Source organism: Ptychodera flava, chromosome 12, assembly GCF_041260155.1.
Source record: "Ptychodera flava strain L36383 chromosome 12, AS_Pfla_20210202, whole genome shotgun sequence".
Taxonomy (NCBI): Eukaryota; Metazoa; Hemichordata; class Enteropneusta; family Ptychoderidae; genus Ptychodera; species Ptychodera flava.
Genome location: NC_091939.1, coordinates 5564647 through 5583620, shown reverse-complemented (window position 1 = coordinate 5583620; position 18974 = coordinate 5564647). Strand labels below are relative to the sequence as shown.

The 18974-nt window shown below is 38.1% G+C and overlaps 1 protein-coding gene and 1 long non-coding RNA gene across 2 annotated transcripts; both read left to right on the top strand.

Moving 5' to 3' along the window:
* The first annotated feature begins 5771 nt into the window (after nucleotides 1-5771).
* Nucleotides 5772-9481, top strand: LOC139146092 (uncharacterized). Its single transcript, XR_011555076.1, has 3 exons — nucleotides 5772-5888; nucleotides 7268-7372; nucleotides 9383-9481. It is a non-coding gene; the product is annotated as an uncharacterized lncRNA (long non-coding RNA).
* A 1758-nt stretch (nucleotides 9482-11239) lies between these two features.
* Nucleotides 11240-18974, top strand: LOC139145973 (epidermal growth factor-like protein). The gene is made up of 11 exons (XM_070717422.1): nucleotides 11240-11267; nucleotides 12045-12152; nucleotides 12987-13094; nucleotides 13365-13469; nucleotides 14031-14147; nucleotides 15039-15143; nucleotides 16178-16294; nucleotides 16467-16571; nucleotides 17341-17454; nucleotides 17759-17863; nucleotides 18455-18974. The coding sequence occupies exons 1-11, from the start codon at nucleotides 11240-11242 to the stop codon at nucleotides 18739-18741; spliced, it is 1299 nt and encodes a 432-aa protein (XP_070573523.1). The 3' UTR covers nucleotides 18742-18974.

The window sequence follows — 18974 nt, the reverse complement described above, 5'->3', positions numbered from 1 at the left end:
CCAACCAAACTCAGATTTGGCAAGGTTGACAGTCAACATTGCTTTGCTCAGTCTCTCAAAGAACTTCCGCATGAGCTTGATGTGTTCCTCCCAGGTGTCACTATACAGGACGACGTCGTCAACGTAAGCTGCACATCCGTCTAGCCCGGATATGACGTCGTTGATCATCCGTTGGAACGTTGCCGGAGAGTTCTTCATTCCGAATGGCATCACCTTGTACTGGAACAATCCGTCTGGTGTAACAAAGGCGGATATTTCACGAGCACGATCCGTCAGAGGGACTTGCCAAAATCCCTTCAGTAGGTCAAATTTCGTCACGTACTTAGCTTTTCCCACTCGGTCGATGCAGTCATCAATCCTCGGGATTGGGAAAGTGTCTGTCTTTGTTAAAGTGTTGACCTTCCTAAAGTCCGTGCACATACGATAACTGTGATCTGATTTGGGAACAAGTATGCACGGCGAACTCCAGTTACTTTTACTGGGTTCAATAAAGTCATTGTCCAGCAGGTATTTGACTTCTTCCTGGAGATATTTCGCTTTTGTTGGATTCAGTCTGTATGGATGTTGTTTTACAGGCTTACTGTCCCCAACATCAACGTCGTGATAGATGACGTTTGTCCTCGTTGGAACATCTTGAAACAGGTGTTTATATTCATGGAGCAGTTCTTTCACCTGTTGTTGTTGTTCTGGCTGGAGGTGTGCCAACTTTGTAGACTCCAGCTTCTCCAGGATTTCTGAGTTCTGAAGCTTGACCGAGCCCAGCTTTGAGTTTAGAGTATTTTCACTCGAGTCAGTTTCAGTATCACTATCTTCATAATGGCCAGAACTGACGGTACTGACAGGCTGAGTTATAGTAGGATTATCCCTATCCAAATATGGCTTAAGCATATTTATGTGACATAGCTGTTTTTGTTTTCGCCTGTCAGGTGTTATTATGATGTAATTTAAATCACTAAATTTCTTATCAATTAGATATGGCCCAAAGTAACGAGCATGGAGTGGTTTGCCAGGAATCGGAAGTAGAACAAGAACCTTTTGACCCGGTTCAAACTTCCGTTTTGAGGTGCTTTTATCATATTTGGTTTTCATTGACTGCTGAGATGACTCAAGATTTTCTCTGGCTAATTCACATGCTTTAGAGAGTTTTGTACGAAAATCTGACACATATTGCAAAATATTCAGACAATCATCATCGTCTGATAGGAATTTCTCTTTAACGAGCTTAAGTGGGCCACGGACTGTATGTCCAAATACAAGCTCAAATGGGCTAAAACTAAGAGACTCCTGAATTGACTCTCTAACAGCAAAGAGCAAAAAATGAATTCCTTCATCCCACTGTTTCTCTGTGTCAAAACAGTAGTTCCTGATCATGTTTTTCAAAGTTTGATGAAATCGCTCAAGAGCACCCTGACTTTCTGGATGATAGGCGGATGACCTATACTGTTTAATGCCTAGCTGATCCATTACTTGTTGAAAAATTCCAGACATAAAGTTGGAGCCTTGATCGGACTGGACACTTTAGGGAGGCCAATAAAGTGAAAAATTTGACTAAAGCTTTCACTATAGTCTTTGTCTTTATATTTCTCAGTGGTATGGCTTCTGGGAACCGAGTTGATGTACACATAATGTCAACATGTACTCATTTCCTGATCTTGTTTTTGGTAGGGGCCCAACACAGTCTATTAGAATCCTACTAAATGGTTCTTGAAATGCAGGAATTGGCTGTAAAGGGGCCTTTGGAATGGTCTGATTGGCTTTCCTACCATTTGACATGTGTGACAAGTTTTACAGAAATGTGCTACATCCTGCCTGAGATTAGGCCAATAAAAGTGACTGAGAATTTTATGATAAGTTTTCCTTACTCCCAAATGACCAGCCCAGGGCGTTTCATGGGCCAGGCGCAATATTTCAGCACGATAGGGCTTTGGAACCACAATTTGATGTTTTATAGCCCAGTCGTCATCAACCAAGACATCTGGAGGTCTCCATTTACGCATGAGAATACCAGATTTTGTATAATAGGAAACAGAGCTATCTGAAGTTTTATCTTCATCATCTACCCTGTCAAACAAACACAAAATATCTGGGTCTTTGTGTTGTTCTGCAATGAGATTTGATCTAGAAAATGTCTGACTTTGGTCAGCAGAAGTTTTACTGGAAGTTTCAAATCCACGAGGGATAACGGAATGCTCCGTGTCAAACACCTGACTGAGAAAGGTGTCATTTAAGTCAACATCTGTGACATTATTTTTGAGAGTATTTTGATTCTCAGAAGTTTTCTTTGACATGGCTCGAGTAATGGCACATGATGGGAAAAGGCCGGGAATGTCTTCCTCTATTGGCTCTGGATTTTGATCTAAACTAGGATATCAGTCACAGTGGATTAGTAATGACCTTGTCCCCAGCAAGGTCGTTTCCAAGAAGAAGGTGAATCCCTTCAAAAGGCAAAAAGGCCTAATACCTAAAGTCACAGTCCAGAAACAAAGTCCGAAGACAAATAGACATTATGGAGAGGAACAGAAATGTAGTCATTACAATCTACCCCCTTAATAAGAACTTTAGAACCTGAAAATGACTTTTCAGAAAACGGCAGGGTATCTGCCAACAAAAGAGACTGGGACGCCCCGGTATCTCTTAAAATTTTGACAGGGTAGCGGAAGAGAAATCACTAGAAAGTGATATAACCATCATGAATAAATGGTTCGAAAATACCCATAATGCTATCTTGAGAAGAATTGACCTTGACCTCATTAATTGGGGATAAGAGGGGTTTAACCTCAGAAAATGTGTTGCACACATTATTAGACTCTAATTGAGTTGATGAAGAAATAAAGCCGGTTGGCTTAGATCCACTTTGACCACTTTGACCTTCACGTTTTCTTTTCAATTTGAAACACTCTGACATTAAATGGCCGTCTTTCTTACAATAATTACAAGAAAGTGTACCGAACTGTTTGTCAGAAGGAGATTGAGACTTGGGATTTGATGATGTGGAAGTGTTACTTGAATTTTGTGAACTGCTGTCATTTGATTTTCTACTCTCCTTTGAAAAATTCTTGGATGAAAAGGACGAGTTAAATTTACCTGCATTGTTTCTGTATGAAAAGGACTGGGATGGTTTGCTGAGAAATGAAGATTTGTGGGTCAATGAATAATCATCGGCCAAACGTGCAGCAACCTCCAATGTATCTGCCTTTTGTTCATTGATAAATGTCTTGCTGTCACTCCGGATGCACCTTTTAAATTCCTCAATCAAAACAAGTTGTCGTAATTTGTCATAATTCTGACTGACCTTTTCCGAAGAACACCAACGATCAAACAGTTGTTCTTTTGTTCGAGCAAATTCAACGTAAGTTTGATCTTTCACCTTCTCACAATCCCTAAATTTCTGACGGTAAGCTTCAGGCACCAACTCATAACCCTTGAGAATTAATTCCTTCACAGAATCATAATCTGAAGCCTGCTCTACTGACAACTGAATGTAAATTTCTCTGGCTTTACCCACCAAAGCACTCTGCAAAAGCATAGACCAGGACTCCTTAGGCCAATTCAGACTCTGAGCAATTTTCTCAAAATGGAGAAAATATTTATCAACATCCTTTTCTTGGAAAGGGGGAACTAACCTGAAATGCTTAGTGATGTCAAAATTGTCTGAAGGGAAGAATTTTCCTGACTTTCCAAGCTCTAAACGTCTCATTTCTAACTGCAGTCGGTGTTCAGCTAATTCTCTTTCCTTTTCTTTTCCTCTCTTTCTTTCTCCCTTTGCCTTTCTTCCATTTGCAATTCTTTTTCTTTCATTTCCAATTCCCTCTCTTTCTGTCTTTCTTCCATTTCTAATCTTTCCTGCCTTTCTTTTTCTTTCTGTCTTTCTTCCATTTGCAATTCTTTTTCTTTCATTTGTAATTGCATTTGTATTTTTTCTTTTTCTAATGCCAATTTTTTAAGCTCCAAATCTGCCTGAATTTCTAATTCTAATTTTTGAGTTCGAAGGAAGACTCAGGCTCATAATCTTTTAAGGCAGACTCTTCAAAATGGCCAGAATTAACTAAATGTTTTGCAATCTTGAATTGAATTTCTCGCTTGCGCATAGATCTTTTGACATCTACTTTAAGGAAATTTGCCAGTGCTATGAGGTTGTCTTTTCTGAGGGAATCAAATGCGTCCTGATCAAGGTCATCCATAAATTCGTCTGGCTTGAATTCCGCCATGATTAAATTTCGCTGAGTTCACAGTGTAAAGCAGTTTTGAAAAGGCTGTCAAAATGTTGTCAAACGGCTCAAAATATTCGTATCCCGGACAAGCCCCCAATTTTGTTACGTGCAGAGAAAACGAACAAAAGGGTGAACTCAGCAGTTAACGTTTAAACAAAATTTATTACGAAAATAAAACTAATTGCTAAGTCAGGGATAGAGTACAAGCTTTAAAAGTGTACAGACTACTTATCTCAGCTGGGACGGCAAAGCTCCAGTCTCAGAGTTGTAACAGTCAGTTGGATGAATGAACAGTCCTTGCAGCTTGAAGCTGCACAAAGTCCACAGTATAAATCCAGCGTTGGCAGTGAAGGTCTTGAAAAGTCTTGAGAATGACTACTGCTGGAGTTTAGTAACACACAAGAGACACGATCCCAAAAGTCTGACTGGAAGCTGAGCACGTCCCTTTTATAAAGGCATAAGAACAATCTAGAACTTTTATTGACATGCTAATTACTGTTCTAAAATTATCTCCCTTACACAACTAATCAACTTTCCAGAACATTCCAAACATGACTAATTGAATTCAAGGTTGTGAGGTCATCAAGGGCAGTGACCTTGAGAATGTTCTAGACTAATTGAACTCAGGTCATGATGAGTGTGGGGGAAATGACCTACATAACAATATGAACGCAGATTCGATCGTTGTGATTCACTGTTTATCCTAGACTACAGCCATTTTGTTTACTTGTCAAAATACAATCACCGGTATGTAGACGATATACATGCAAGTTAAAAAAGGCAGCCGAAATGAAATTGCTGTTCTGTGCTGTTGCCTTAACGCATGTTCGAGACGTTGTGGTCTCACGAATATCGCCAATAGAAATGCCATACAAGGAAAAACAACATCGCCTTATACAACAGCAACATGAAATATTGATGGGTGATTTGGCACAGTAAAATGCAATCAAGTATTTTGGAAAAAATGAGCCCATCCTTCTCCTGAAAAGATAATGCCCATGTAATGCTGGCGTATTTTATTCCATACATGTCCATACTCCAGAAATATATAATCTGTTGGAACTGTTTGGCTTGAAGATATCCCATCTTCTTCACCAACACGCGAGACTTGCGAACAAACTTTTCCAAATCGTTTTCCAAATCAAACATGATTTATCAATTTCTACGAAATTTGTACGTCACCATAAATTCAGCATGGTACAATGTGTTTTGGAAACTTCACTTGCCCCAAAAGTTTAAACATTAGTCCATCCAAGCAAGAGACCCTAGAGGTATTGGAAAAACTTGAGAGTCAGAATATCGGTTCCATAATCGCACTCAACTTTTGATAGATAGAAACAGGTGTACAGAGTTCTAATTTCTGAAGTTGGCTTGACTATCACTTATAACAATTATAGCCACTGCAAACAATACATTTAGCAAGAGCGGGCAAATGATGATGGTCGCACTCAAGATGTCAAAATCATCTTGTCAGCTTTAGATTAATTGATCATAAGCAAATGTAAAACAAAGTTCAAGGCATGTTATGAGCATTTTTATTAAATATTTGTATTTTCACAGAACAGTTTGTCTGCGATGACAATGCTGACTGTTACCATGGTATTTGTACAGACAATGAATGTCAGTGTTCTGCTGATGCAGGCTGGGGAAATGACATCGCTACTGGTTTGTGTTCGGGTGAGTGTCATGTTGTCAAGAAGGGGAAGCAGTCGCCCATTGAACAGCAAATTGACATATAAAGCTACGTAAAATTTCTTTAACTACCCAAAGATAACGAGAAAAGAGAGCATGTACTTATTTATAAAGCTTATCACCGCAACTTTAAAGTGTTGGCTGGTAGTATTCCAACAAACGACCTGAATTCTTACATGACGGAAATGTGCCCCTTTTCTTGTAAGCTACAAGATTTAACCATAGACCCTCGAGAAAAAATGAGGGTCTATAATTTAACCCATACGAAGCACGTTTTTTTTTCTAAACTTAGCTAGACTCAAGGCACCCTCAACGGTAAAAGCTTTGGATTTGACATTCAGGGTCATTGATGACATACCTTGAACATTTCTAAATTCCTGGAATGCTTTCAAAGAATGTGTCCACCAGAAAAACAGCGAACTACAGAAAGGACTTTTTCTAATTCGCATTTAGACACATTTCTTGTAAATTGACAAAACTGATCACCTTTGCACAACACACTGCGTGACAGAAGGGGAGATTCCGATTTTAACATCACCAATTTCCAATGTATTAACAGCAAACTTCCGTTTTAGCCAACCTTTAGTGTACATACTTTCTGATTCATTACGCAACAGCATGTTTGCAGAGCCACGGGGAGAGGGTGATGATGATGATGGCATTGGTGGTGATAGGGATCAAAATGGTGATGATGATAGCACTTTTCTCCAATGCAAACTTCTAGATCGCTGATTTTCTAGGAGCGACTTACGTGTAGATTCTAACGATTTTTTTTCAGGTATTATTTATTCATTTACCCTTTAAACGAGCCCCCTATTTACTCGACTTAATATTCTTCGACGATCTCTCAATGAAAAAGAAAAAAATGACATTACACAAAACAATCTCCAACATGCCTTGGATTGATATTGAACACGATTGGAACTAATTTGGGATAATTGGATTTTCATATTTTTCAAATTTCTCAAAAGTGTTAGGTGCCGTATAGCTGAATGTTGCAATATTGCAAATTAGTCATAAAAACAAATGTGTAATGCAAAAAGAAAAGTAGATGAGATTACATTTGTAGATTAAATCGACATTACTTCCCCATCCAATTGTCCCAAATTAGTTCCAATCGTGTTATTGGCAAGTACCACATTTTAAGCAGGGTGCCAAAGCATTTTGTATTGAAGTGATAACCTTGATAGGGATATAGTGGATTCATCTTTGTTTAACTCTTCAATGTTGACTTCAATGGGATCATGATGGTAATGGGGGGCATAGATGATAGTGTTACTATATTTCAGACAAAGCAATGGCAAAATCGTTGCCCATAAAGGCGATGGAACATTGAAAATATATATTTTACCTTGCAAATGCAGTCTGTTCATCCGATGTGGCGTGTGTACAAGGTGTCTGCGAAAACGGTGTGTGTAACTGCAGCAGCACGTCTTGGAGTTACAGCAATGCCACCTTGGCCTGTACGGGTAAGGAAAGTGAATTAATGAGAGGCAATCAAAAATTTTCACACGGTTGTACTCAAATTAGCCGTTGCTGACACCAAGTATAGCTTCAGTCGCAGTTTTTTGCTCACGTGTTTACACACGTGAGCATATGTCGCAGCGATGTCTGTCTGTGTGTCTGTCTGTGTGTCTATGTGTGTGTGTGTCTGTCTGTCTGTTGGTCCGATATCTCAAAAACGGCGCGGCTGGTCAGATCAGAATCAAACCTGGTACATATATTCAGTTAGCAAATGGCAAGAACTGATTAGTTTTTGGTGGGTGCGGCCTGCTTACTTTTTGCTCATTTGCATAATTAATGATTTTAGAAAAAACGGATATACATTAAAAACGACTACACACAATTTGATGAGATTTGTTACAAATGTTGATCACACCAAGATATATCAGCAGTGGGAACCATTAAGGGGTTACATGAAAGACAGTTGCTAATTTTGCATATTTGATGAACTTTCCTAATTAGGGATATATGTCTGATTTGACTTGATTAAAATTGCCCAAACTTGGTATGTATACTAGTATTAAAGATACTATTATTTAACATTATTGAAATTCATTAAGCGTTTTAACTTTAGCCGAATTCCTAATTTGCACATTTAATGAACTTTGCTAATTGGGGATATATATTTGAATTGATTGACGTTGATGAAACTTGCTACTTGTATTTAGAGCTACTATGATACAACATTTTTGAAATTTTTATTTCAGCCAAATTTGCATATTTAATGAACTTTCCCAATTAGGGATATATATCTAAATTAACTTGATTGTAGTTGTTGAAACTTGCTATATACATCAAAGATACTATGATATAACATTGTTGAAAGTCGAAAGACATTTTTACTTCAGCCAATTCCTAATTTGCATATTAAATGAATTTTCATAATTAGGGATATTTATCTGAATTGACGTGATCAAATTTGATGAAAGTTGCTATGTACATTAAAGACACTATAATACAATATTATTGACAATCATTAAGCATTTTTACTTAAGTCAATTCCTAATTTACATATTTAATGAACTTTGCTTATTAGAGATATATACTGGGATTTACTTGATCAAAGTTGGCAAAACATGCTATGTACATTGATGGTTATACCTGGTTAAAACAATGTCGAAAGTCATTTCACATTTTCATGTCTGCTAATTTATAATTTGCATATCTAATGAGCTTTCACAGCTCGGCATATATGGCTGGAAGGACTTGGCCAAAGGTAATTACACTTGCTATATAAAATGGTGATACAATGACAGCAGTCAAAGAACTTTAATATTTTTATTTCAGCTAATTACATATTTGTATACTTCATGACCTTTTAGAATTAATCGGCGGTGATTATTGTTCATTATGTTGATCATAATACTTTCAATGAAGTTGCAAACATGTGTCAAAGGTTCAAATTTACACATAACTGCAATATATAATGAAACACGTGAGCATTTTCAGTTCATATCTGGTTTATATTGTTTTTCATTTCCTTTGTGAAATCATTTTGAAGACAAGCACACACACATATATGCATTTGATGCGGTGAACGGGCGTAATATCGTGATGTTTTGCACTTCGCCAACTTGTAGCTTCCGCTTGACAGTGTGCATAGCAGAGATCGTTGGCATGGTTTTATGTCGAGTGTTCTATTTACTTAAATGTTGCCGAATAACTGCAGTAATGTCAGGTATGCGAAAGTTCAAGGGCATGCCGATAAATACCTGTATATTGCTTCCCATTGAGATTGTTGGAAAGTATTCCAACACCTAAATTTACCTTGATAAATATTACAGCATCAAATATAGCGTGAAAATGCCTCATTGACGAATCGTACCAAAGGGCGACTAAGGTTGTAGAGATGAGAAAAAGAAAAGAAAAAGTATACGCAATGATAGTTTGATTTTTAATATGTTGTAATGGATTTACATTCTGTATACTTCACTCTGTTGTGTAGAGACACATTCATTCCTTGTTTGCCTTCACAGTGGAACCCTTTGTATGTGATAGCGACATTCACTGTTACCATGGTAACTGTTCTGACAATACATGCAATTGTGAGTACGGCTGGACTAATGACGTCATTACAGGACGATGTTCAGGTACGTGCGATGGTGAGAGTTTGATACCATTTCGGAATTTATTTGGGTACTATTTGAAACTTGTGAAGGTAATCTATTTTGATGACAAATAAGCTTATACAGTGAAATAAATTTCATACGTTCAAAGGTAACTTTACCGTGAAATTATATGTAAATTGTTTTACATCCATATATTAGTACTGCTCTATAAAGCGTTTCTATATCATAAAAAGTGTTCGTATTTTAAAGAATACTTGTCCAAAGGCTGAGCAATATAATAGATTCTCATGTAGCCGAGGGTCCATAGCTGTGTCGGTGGTTTTCTGACGGGTTTCACGTCTTTCACGTGCTGATCTTGACTTCCACGACACACTTGAGGTGTAAACTAAGGAAACCCGTCAGCAACCCACAAACACAGCTAGCTGCATATGGACCCAAAGCAGTTCCCCATGACAATAAACAATATCAACTGATTGGATGACAGTCAGGGAAAAGAATCATTTTGTGACGAAGGGTTTGGATTTCGGAGATAATCCGCGGTGAGAAAATTACTGTTGAACATCACAAGGAATCATGTATTCATTTCCCTCCCGGAGAAGAAGGGTAAATCCTTCACTGTCTTCCCCGAGAAAATAAAAGATCGATGTCTTACAGACGGTTCTTATTTAATACTGTTTAGTGCAACATGCAAGTATAAGTTCCTTTCAGAAAGGTTTAAAACCAGTTGATCTTTCTTTCTCTCATGCTTTGACATTTGGATTGTGTCCATTTTCCCATTTCGGATACTTTATATTGTCGAATACTATTTTTCTGTATTATCTTTTTTGTTTCTTAAAGGGCCAGTAATGCTAACTGTTGATGGTTTTTGATCATTATTATTTTTGCATATCAATTGCAACTTCTTATTCTACTCCCTAAAGAATGTTAAAACATGTACACCCACTATTTAGCCAGTTAACTTAGCCTCCATATGTGTAAAATGCATTGTTATTGTTTACATTTGAATTCTAGTCCGGACCAGAAGTCACGTTTCAACGATAACAAAGCAGTTTACACACGTATGGGCTGAGTTGACAAGGTGAACACCGTGTATATCAACATGCTTTGGGAGTAGAACAAGGAATTATGGTTAACGTTAAAAACAAAAATAGTGAAAAAATTATCAAAAGTTAGCATTACTGGCCCTTTAAACCAAGCTACAAAACTAGCTGACATATATTCGTTTCCTTTAAAATACTGTCTGATAGTCCATTCCATAATTTAAACCAGTACAGCTAATCAGTCCCACACCTGAAACGACCTTTCATTTCCTCCACAGTTTGTCAGATAAATACAGTCTGCGCAAATGGACTTTGCGTGAGTGGTGAGTGCAACTGCGACAGCGCCGCACTTTGGGTTTTAAGTAGCACAACCTTGGCTTGTACAGGTGAGATAATTCAAGTATCATACAATAGTCTTGCGGTAGAGCTTAGCTGTTGTACCTGTGTGGTGCACAACCAAATAGTTTTAAGGGATTAGAATCACTGAACACTCTATTCTGAACTTTGTGTTGACAGAACCATTTGTGTGTAACATCGATGCCCACTGTTTACATGGTAGCTGTTCAGACAATGCATGCAAATGTGACGATGGATGGAACAACGACTATGCGGGAAGATGTACAGGTACAACTTAAAAATTTCTATAGTTTTAAAATGTCCAATGTTTTGAACATTTATGTTCAGACCGCTTCACCCTCTTTACGTGTGCAATTTAGAGTAAAACATGCCGTGCGCCGTTCCGCACAAGAATGGTAACCCTCATTTAGAACCGCACAGTCGCCCAGCTATTCCGGATACTGGGATGCGTTTTTAGTCATATCGCTACATATTGCTGATATGTTGATTCCCCCAGTTCAATCTTGAAATATTATAGTGGTCACGTGACACTTGATGAGACTTTGTCTTGGGATGTGCATATTGAAACTTTGTGTAAAAAAATAAGTATGCGTATAGGTCTAGAAAAAAAAGAAACATTGAAACAATGTTCATTCTTCTAAAACGAGCGTCAAGTAATGTACTTTTTGAACTTCCCTTTGATTTTCCATCAGAAGATTTATTTTCATCTCTTCGTTTTATGTAGATTAGACCACGGTCCCTCCGCTGTGATTAGACTGCGGATATTTTACTTTACGGCAATTTTATTGTTTAAATGTATGAGTGGAATTTGTCCACAGTGTTCATAATCCACTGTCTGCGTATCGCCGGGACAGTTATGTACCAAGATATATTTTAAAAGTTGGTTAACACAGGTTTCACTTCCGAGGGTCTAAAGTGTGGAATGCTTACCTACAGATATTAAACAAAGTACTGTAGAATATTCCCCAGTAATTTCTCTCTTCTTGTACGTATTTTTTTGATCTGTAGTTATTCAGATATTTTTTCTGAATGAGCCCCGAAGAAAAATATAGTAACTCGGCCGCTCAATTACACTGTATATAAAATAAGTAAGCAAATAAATAAATAAATAAATAAATAAATAAATAAATAAAATGGCGGACAACCAGAAACTTAAAGCATTTCCATTACAGAGTGTGGGAGAAGTGTAGCGTGCGTCCATGGAGTTTGCGACCAGGGTGCCTGTGACTGCAGTGGTACTTCATGGGTGTTCAGCCCTACAACTTTAGCATGTACAGCAGGTAATACCATGCAATTTCAATATTTATTTACAAACAATTGAACGTTCGGGCGATACTATTTTTTTGTTTTCATGAGTAATCTGCAAAAATGGAGAGGTCTGTTTTGAACTTCTATTCGTATCACAATCGTTACGCATATTTTAGTGGAGATAAAGTAGAAAATTTGAATTTTCGAGCCAATTCTAACGTCAATTAGCGTAATCAACCAATCACAAAATGTGATATTTGCACTGCAATGACGGGAATCAAAGTACTGCTTTTTTGCTATGTGTTTTACAGTAGTATTTCTATCAACACGAAACAATTTTATTCTGATGCGCACGACATGTCATTGTGTTCGTCTATCTTCCCGAACCAAGATGGAAATATGACTTATAAGCTGTCATATTTCTACAAAATCCAACTTGTGAAGTAATGCTTTCGGGCCTTTTTCGTTATATTTTCTTCCGGTGCGCCACGTTGTAAAATTTCATACGATCAGTCGAAGTTTCTTGTAGAGACAGTGATTCTATTGTCCAATTATTGTGTTTACAGTGTTCCAAATCAGAATCGAGTCATCATCGATAAGACACAACATTTCTTGTACCAAAACGTTGTAAACGAAGAAAAGTTCGAGCAGCATGTAATCACTATGTATTTAGCAAGTGTTTTGAAGTCCTCTTATGAGAGATACGTATACACTTTAGACCTCTTTTAATGTCTGTCAAGAGGGGGTCCGCTTTAACAGAACGTCACAGATATGGCGGCTGGAGAAACATATGTCCAAAAATGGAGAGATTGACGTACTTATACCCGTCTATCCATGTGAATTCTTTTTCATGCTCAATTTTGAAGAATTTGTATGTGATAATGACACTCAATGTTACCATGGTAATTGTTCCAACAATGTGTGCTATTGTAATGCGGGATGGAGCACCGACATAGGAACAAGCCTATGTTCAGGTAAGTCAATTGTTGGCCTAGAAAAAATCTTATGGTCGTCTAAAATAAAGTTGAAGCACCCAGAACCTCACAGACGAGTGAATTGTGAATGACGAGTGAATGTGTATATTTCATACGTATATTATGTACACGTATAAGAATTGAGAGACAGACGCGTCGCAACCTTCTATAAAAACACATATTACGTCAATATTGTGTAGTTTTGAGAGTTGCAGATATGATGGCAACCACTGCTAAAGCGTGTTAATTATTTTCGCCTTCTTTCTGAAGTTTGTCTGTCTAATGAAGCATGCATACACGGAGCGTGTAGCGGTGGTTTGTGCAATTGCAGCAGTACGTCGTGGATTTTCAGTAACACCACCTTGGCGTGTACAGGTAAGAGTTTAAATTGATCCTAATGATAACATTTGCATAATTGGTACATGTCTGATAGTCGTCGATTGCCCTTCGGTCTGAACAGGAACATTGAAAGCGCTACTGGCGGTTACCGGTCTGTTAATATAGTTGAACGCTCGCGACACCGGAAACTGAAATTCTTGTCAGTGTTGCATACATGGCTGCTGTTGCAGCTATGCATGCAACAATGTTGATTTGCCAAGCATTTAAATGTAGTAGCATGGTTAACGGTTACAAAATCAGCTACTTTATAACTCTATGCAGAGAGAAGTGTTGAGTGTGTTTCAATAGCTCAAAATCTAAAAACCGTTAGAATCTTTAAAGTTTGAACGACCATAAAAAATGTATGGCTACAATATTTAAAGTAGCGTGGGATGGCTAAGTAGATACTGGGTCCGACATTCTTCAACTTTCGGGTGTCGTATGGAGTTTTTGCCTGGCCCTTGCTTGTTCTTGGTTCACTTGATAATGAATAATTTTACGGCAAATCCCACGATGTTGTCTGATTATTATTACTGTTGAGTATTTGTATTTTCACAGAACAGTTTGTCTGCGATGACAATGCTGACTGTTACCACGGCATTTGTACAGACAATGCATGTCAGTGTTCAGCGGATGCAGGCTGGGGAAATGACATCGCTACTGGTTTGTGTTCGGGTGAGTGTTACTGGTTTGTGTTCGGGTGAGTGTTACTGGTTTGTGTTCGGGTGAGTGTTACTGGTTTTTGTTCGGGTGGGTGAGTGTTACTGGTTTTTGTTCGGGTGGGTGTTACTGGTTTGTGTTCGGGTGAGTGTTACTGGTTTGTTTTCGGGTGAGTGTTACTGGTTTGTGTTCGGGTGAGTGTTACTGGTTTGTGTTCGGGTGAGTGTTACTGGTTTGTGTTCGGGTGAGTGTTACTGGTTTGTGTTCGGGTGAGTGTTACTGGTTTGTGTTCGGATGAGTGTCAGATAATGATGGTATTATGTGTCACGACACTGAACGTTTTAAACTAACACGATTGGAACTAATTTGGGATAATTGGATTATGAAGTAATGCCTGTTTAATCTGTAAATGTAAGCTCATCTGCTTTTCCTTTTAAGTTACACACTTGTCTTTATGATTAATTTGTGATATTGCAACATTCACCTATATGGCACTTACATGTAACACTTTTGAGGAATTTGAAAAAATTGAAGATCCAATTATCCCAAATTAGTTCCAATCGTGTTAACTTGTGTTCAAAGTTTCCTAACAAACACCGTCTTTAATTATCAAGTACAACAATCAGATGTCGATGTGAAAATGTTGCTGCGAGAGAAACAAAATACTCAAATTTACTGATACTTGATGACGATGGAGGCATTTTAAAAGCGCAGAAATTCATTCACCCCAGGAAACAGATATAACACATAATTTTAATGAACTTCGTGATTTTATGATTCTTCTGAACACTGTAATTGTTCTCGTGGTCTATCATCTAATTTTATAGAACACGATACGTGATAATTTAAAATCCGTCAACAGGTAATAAACTTTTCAAAAAATTGTCTTTTACCTTACAAATGCAGTCTGTTCATCTGATGTGGCGTGTGTACACGGTGTCTGTGAAAACGGTGTGTGTAACTGCAGCAGCACGTCTTGGGGTTACAGCAATGCCACCTTGGCCTGTACGGGTAAGGAATGTAGAACAAAAATCACGAAAAGAGAAATTGCCGTGTGGTCCTACACCGTCATAGTTTCTTGCTTGTTTTTCTCCTTTCTGAAACCGTAGGGAAAATAGTTGAGCACCCATGCACAGTTAGTGTGATACGTTAAAGGTATACTGTCACCTGTTTCAATTTTGCCACGGTTACCATGGAAAGAGAAAATCTAACAATCACAGATTCTATGCGGGTGGCCGCTTTTTAAAAAAAGTGCCTTCAAATGAACATTTTGAATACCAAGGAACGCCCCTTTGACCATATATGGGCATATTTGGATTACAGGTGACTGTATACCTTTAACGTTTAGCAAATAACCTGAAGTGCGACAGCATCTGCATGTGAAGCTTTGGGTGTATTATTTACGTTACAATAAGAATAAACATAAAAAACAGAATGATAGCATAGCATGCATTGCACAGTGTTAGCTTCAAAATGACAAAATTCAGACTATATCCTCTGCAATTTGATAGAACAAATGCATTCTATGTCTCATATAAAGTTTAAAAGCGTAGGTTTGCCAGTGTGCATATGTACACGTGTCTCCATGGGGTCCTTGAAAAGCCAAGTTTCGACCCATACTTTACTGCATCAAACTTTTGCAAAATACACCATTAAGTTAATTCAAGAAGAAATGCAATTGAAGGTATGCATTCACTCAAAAAAAAGCTTGGCAGATCTTAAGCTTACGTTCCTTTTGCACCACGTGTGTTGAAAGAATTGAACAACATGATAGTGTTGACGACTGGACATTTGTGTGTTACAGTGATATTTCAAGCGATTTCATAGCACCTATTTAAAAAATTTACTCAAAATGTGAGAACGTCGGCTTAATGATGTGGTCACTTGACCTCGTTCAGGTAATTTGCAAATGCCAGTTCAGTTATAAATGAGATCAACTTTATTATTGATCTGGACATTCATGTATGTAAATTCCACACTCTATGTAATAAAAATATAAATAAAATACCTAACTTTCGTCATTGTATTTTGTTTTTTGTCGACAGTTGAACCATTTATTTGTGACACCGATGACCACTGTTATTATGGCACCTGTAGCAACAACCAATGCACTTGTAATACTGACAGATGGATTAAGGATGCCAACACCGGTCTGTGCACAGGTAAATAATCAATGCCTGTCGATATATCTTCCGCCATTTCCATACCCTCCAAAGATGGTAGGACAGAGGGATTTACAGATGAATTCTCAATGAAAAGATCCGTGTACATAGCAGTCTTAGCTCAAGGAAGACCAGCCAAAGTCTACAATAACATTTTACATTTCATTGACAGTATGTGTAAACAATGCAGCATGCGTGGAGGGACTCTGTGACAGTGGTGTGTGCAATTGTAGCAGCTCTTGGTGGGAATACAGCAATACGACTCTGGCATGTACTGGTAAGAACGGCCGAACTGTCAAAATAAAAAAGAATATCTAGTATGCTATTCTTTGCCGTCATTTTCGATTGACAATCGTACAGAACTCAATTGGTCTTTCTGTGGAGACTATTTTTTTGAAATAATCATTTTCGCCAACTGAGGATAAATAAGATTCATATGATAGATATAGAACTCTATAAATTATTTTTTAAATATTTTATAGCCTTTAATTCAAGTGAATGAATTCACATTATAGTATTTGTAATACATTAAGCCATGTATTTTGCTTTCAAACAATGAAAACTTGTACAACGAAGCCAATAGAGAGAGTTATTCAACATTCGTCTCTCTTAGGACTCTAAAACTTTTTCAATTCTTTTCTGATCTACCACTTGTGTGGGCTTACTTTAAAGTGCTCGGGGTAAGAAAACTTTTCACTGTCTTAGATTTTGGAAATCGAAAATTTTATTTTTTCTTCCTATAGAGTTAACACTGGGATAATGGCCATTTTGAATATAAAATATCGGTGATTGTTACTGTTCTTAGGTGATTTTTTTCTCGTTTTCCAAAATTTACACGGTGACCCCGATCTTTATTCTTGATTTTGAGAGAGAATGGTTAAAATATTTCTTGGGGAAAGTTTGGGCAAAGGTTTAGGTCTTTCACTTTCGAGAAGCATACTACCTAAACAACTTGCCTGCCACACTTGACCACAGCACGCCATAAAGGTCATAGCTGTTTTGCTGTGATGCATATACGTGTTACATGCCTTACTGTCTCTCGACAGATCAACCATTTGTATGCAGCAGTGACTCCCAGTGTTACCACGGTACATGTACAAGCAATGTTTGTGTGTGTGACGTCGACTGGGCCAATGATGTTAACACGGGCCTCTGTACAGGTGGGTTCTTCAACAGTTGTTCATAGACAGACAGACAGACAGACAGACAGACAGACAGACAGACAGACAGACAGACAGACAGACAGACAGACAGACAGACAGACAGACAGACGCATGCATGCATGCATGCATACATACATACATACATACATACATACATACATACATACATACATACATACATACATACATACATACATACATACATACATACTTTTTTATTCAGATTTTTGCTATTTTCCCCTTTCGCTATTTGTCCTCTCAAAATGAAATAATTTAAAATATTCCTATGCCTTTCCCGCAGTCTGTTCCTTAGGCACGGCGTGTGAAGACGGCGTCTGTGAAAACGGTGATTGCAATTGCAGCAATTCTGTATGGGAGTTCAGCAATGCTACTCTGTCATGTACAGGTGAGATTAATAGATTTGCACTGAAAGAGAATGGGAACGTTGTACAGTGGATCATCCTTTGTTATCGTTGATATCATACATCCAATGTTTCCATCGATCCTTCTTTCTGTTACGGATAGGTGAGTCGTAACGTGTACCGATAGGTAAATTTGATTAGATACTGGTCAAAAACATGGCTAGATCAGATATAGGTCCAACATATACTCTAGATCAGATACCGGTCTATAATATTCTAGTAGTCTAGCCGCGAAAGAACTTAATTTTCTGTTTTGGACTTTCAAAATGGCATCAAACAATTACAAAATGATTTCCATGCCTTGCAGTTAAAGGTATACAGTTACCCGTAATATAAATTTGCCCATATATGGTCAAAGGGGCGTACCTTAGTATTCAAAATGCCCATGTGAGGGCGTTGTTTTTAAAAAGCGGCCACCCGCTTAAAATCTGTGATTGGTTAGATTTTCTCTTTCCACGGTAACTGTTGCAAAATTTGAACAGGTGACAGTATACCTTTAAGGATATAATCGTGTAATGGATTGAGGAAGAAATTGGAAAAGCATGTTACTACAAAGATAATGTAATCTTTTTCAGGATCAAAGCCATCAATTTTAAGAGGAGAGTGTTTTCGGAGAGCCTCGTTCTACTTGGAGGGAGACGGAAGGGTCGGTGCCGGCACGTTGCCACTGGAACAGACGACAGCACGCAGCCAGATAGGCTGTGCGCATGCGTGCCTTAGACGAAACAAATGCCTCAGTTTTCATTACCACACGGACAATTCCTATCTTGAAAGTGAATGTTCGCTCTTCGAGGAACTTTTGACTGTCCAAGAACTCGAACCCCAAGGGGAATATCAGTATTACAGAGTGTGGATTCCTTGAATCAAACTTCAAAATACAGTCGAAGAACCAGTGTCGTTTGCCATCTCTAAATAATTGCCAGTAGCAAATTTTGCATCCTGACAATATGACAACCGAGCTTTGGCTTTTCTCTGTAGGCCTATAAGACACTGCCCGCCACTGCATGGGCTGTGCCTTTTCACAGCATGACTAGCAGAGAAATAAAAAGCATGTCCGAGAGAGGAAAGGACTCAATATATTACACCTTTGCAAGA

Bases quoted from the DNA above. Each gene is read 5' to 3' on its own strand.
- LOC139145973 (XM_070717422.1), top strand. From the start codon at position 11,240: ATGCCGTGCGCCGTTCCGCACAAGAATG. The intron at 14,148-15,038 runs GTGAGTGTTACT...TTACAAATGCAG, and splicing joins CGCTACTGGTTTGTGTTCGG to TCTGTTCATCTGATGTGGCG. The intron at 15,144-16,177 runs GTAAGGAATGTA...TTTTGTCGACAG, and splicing joins TGCCACCTTGGCCTGTACGG to TTGAACCATTTATTTGTGAC.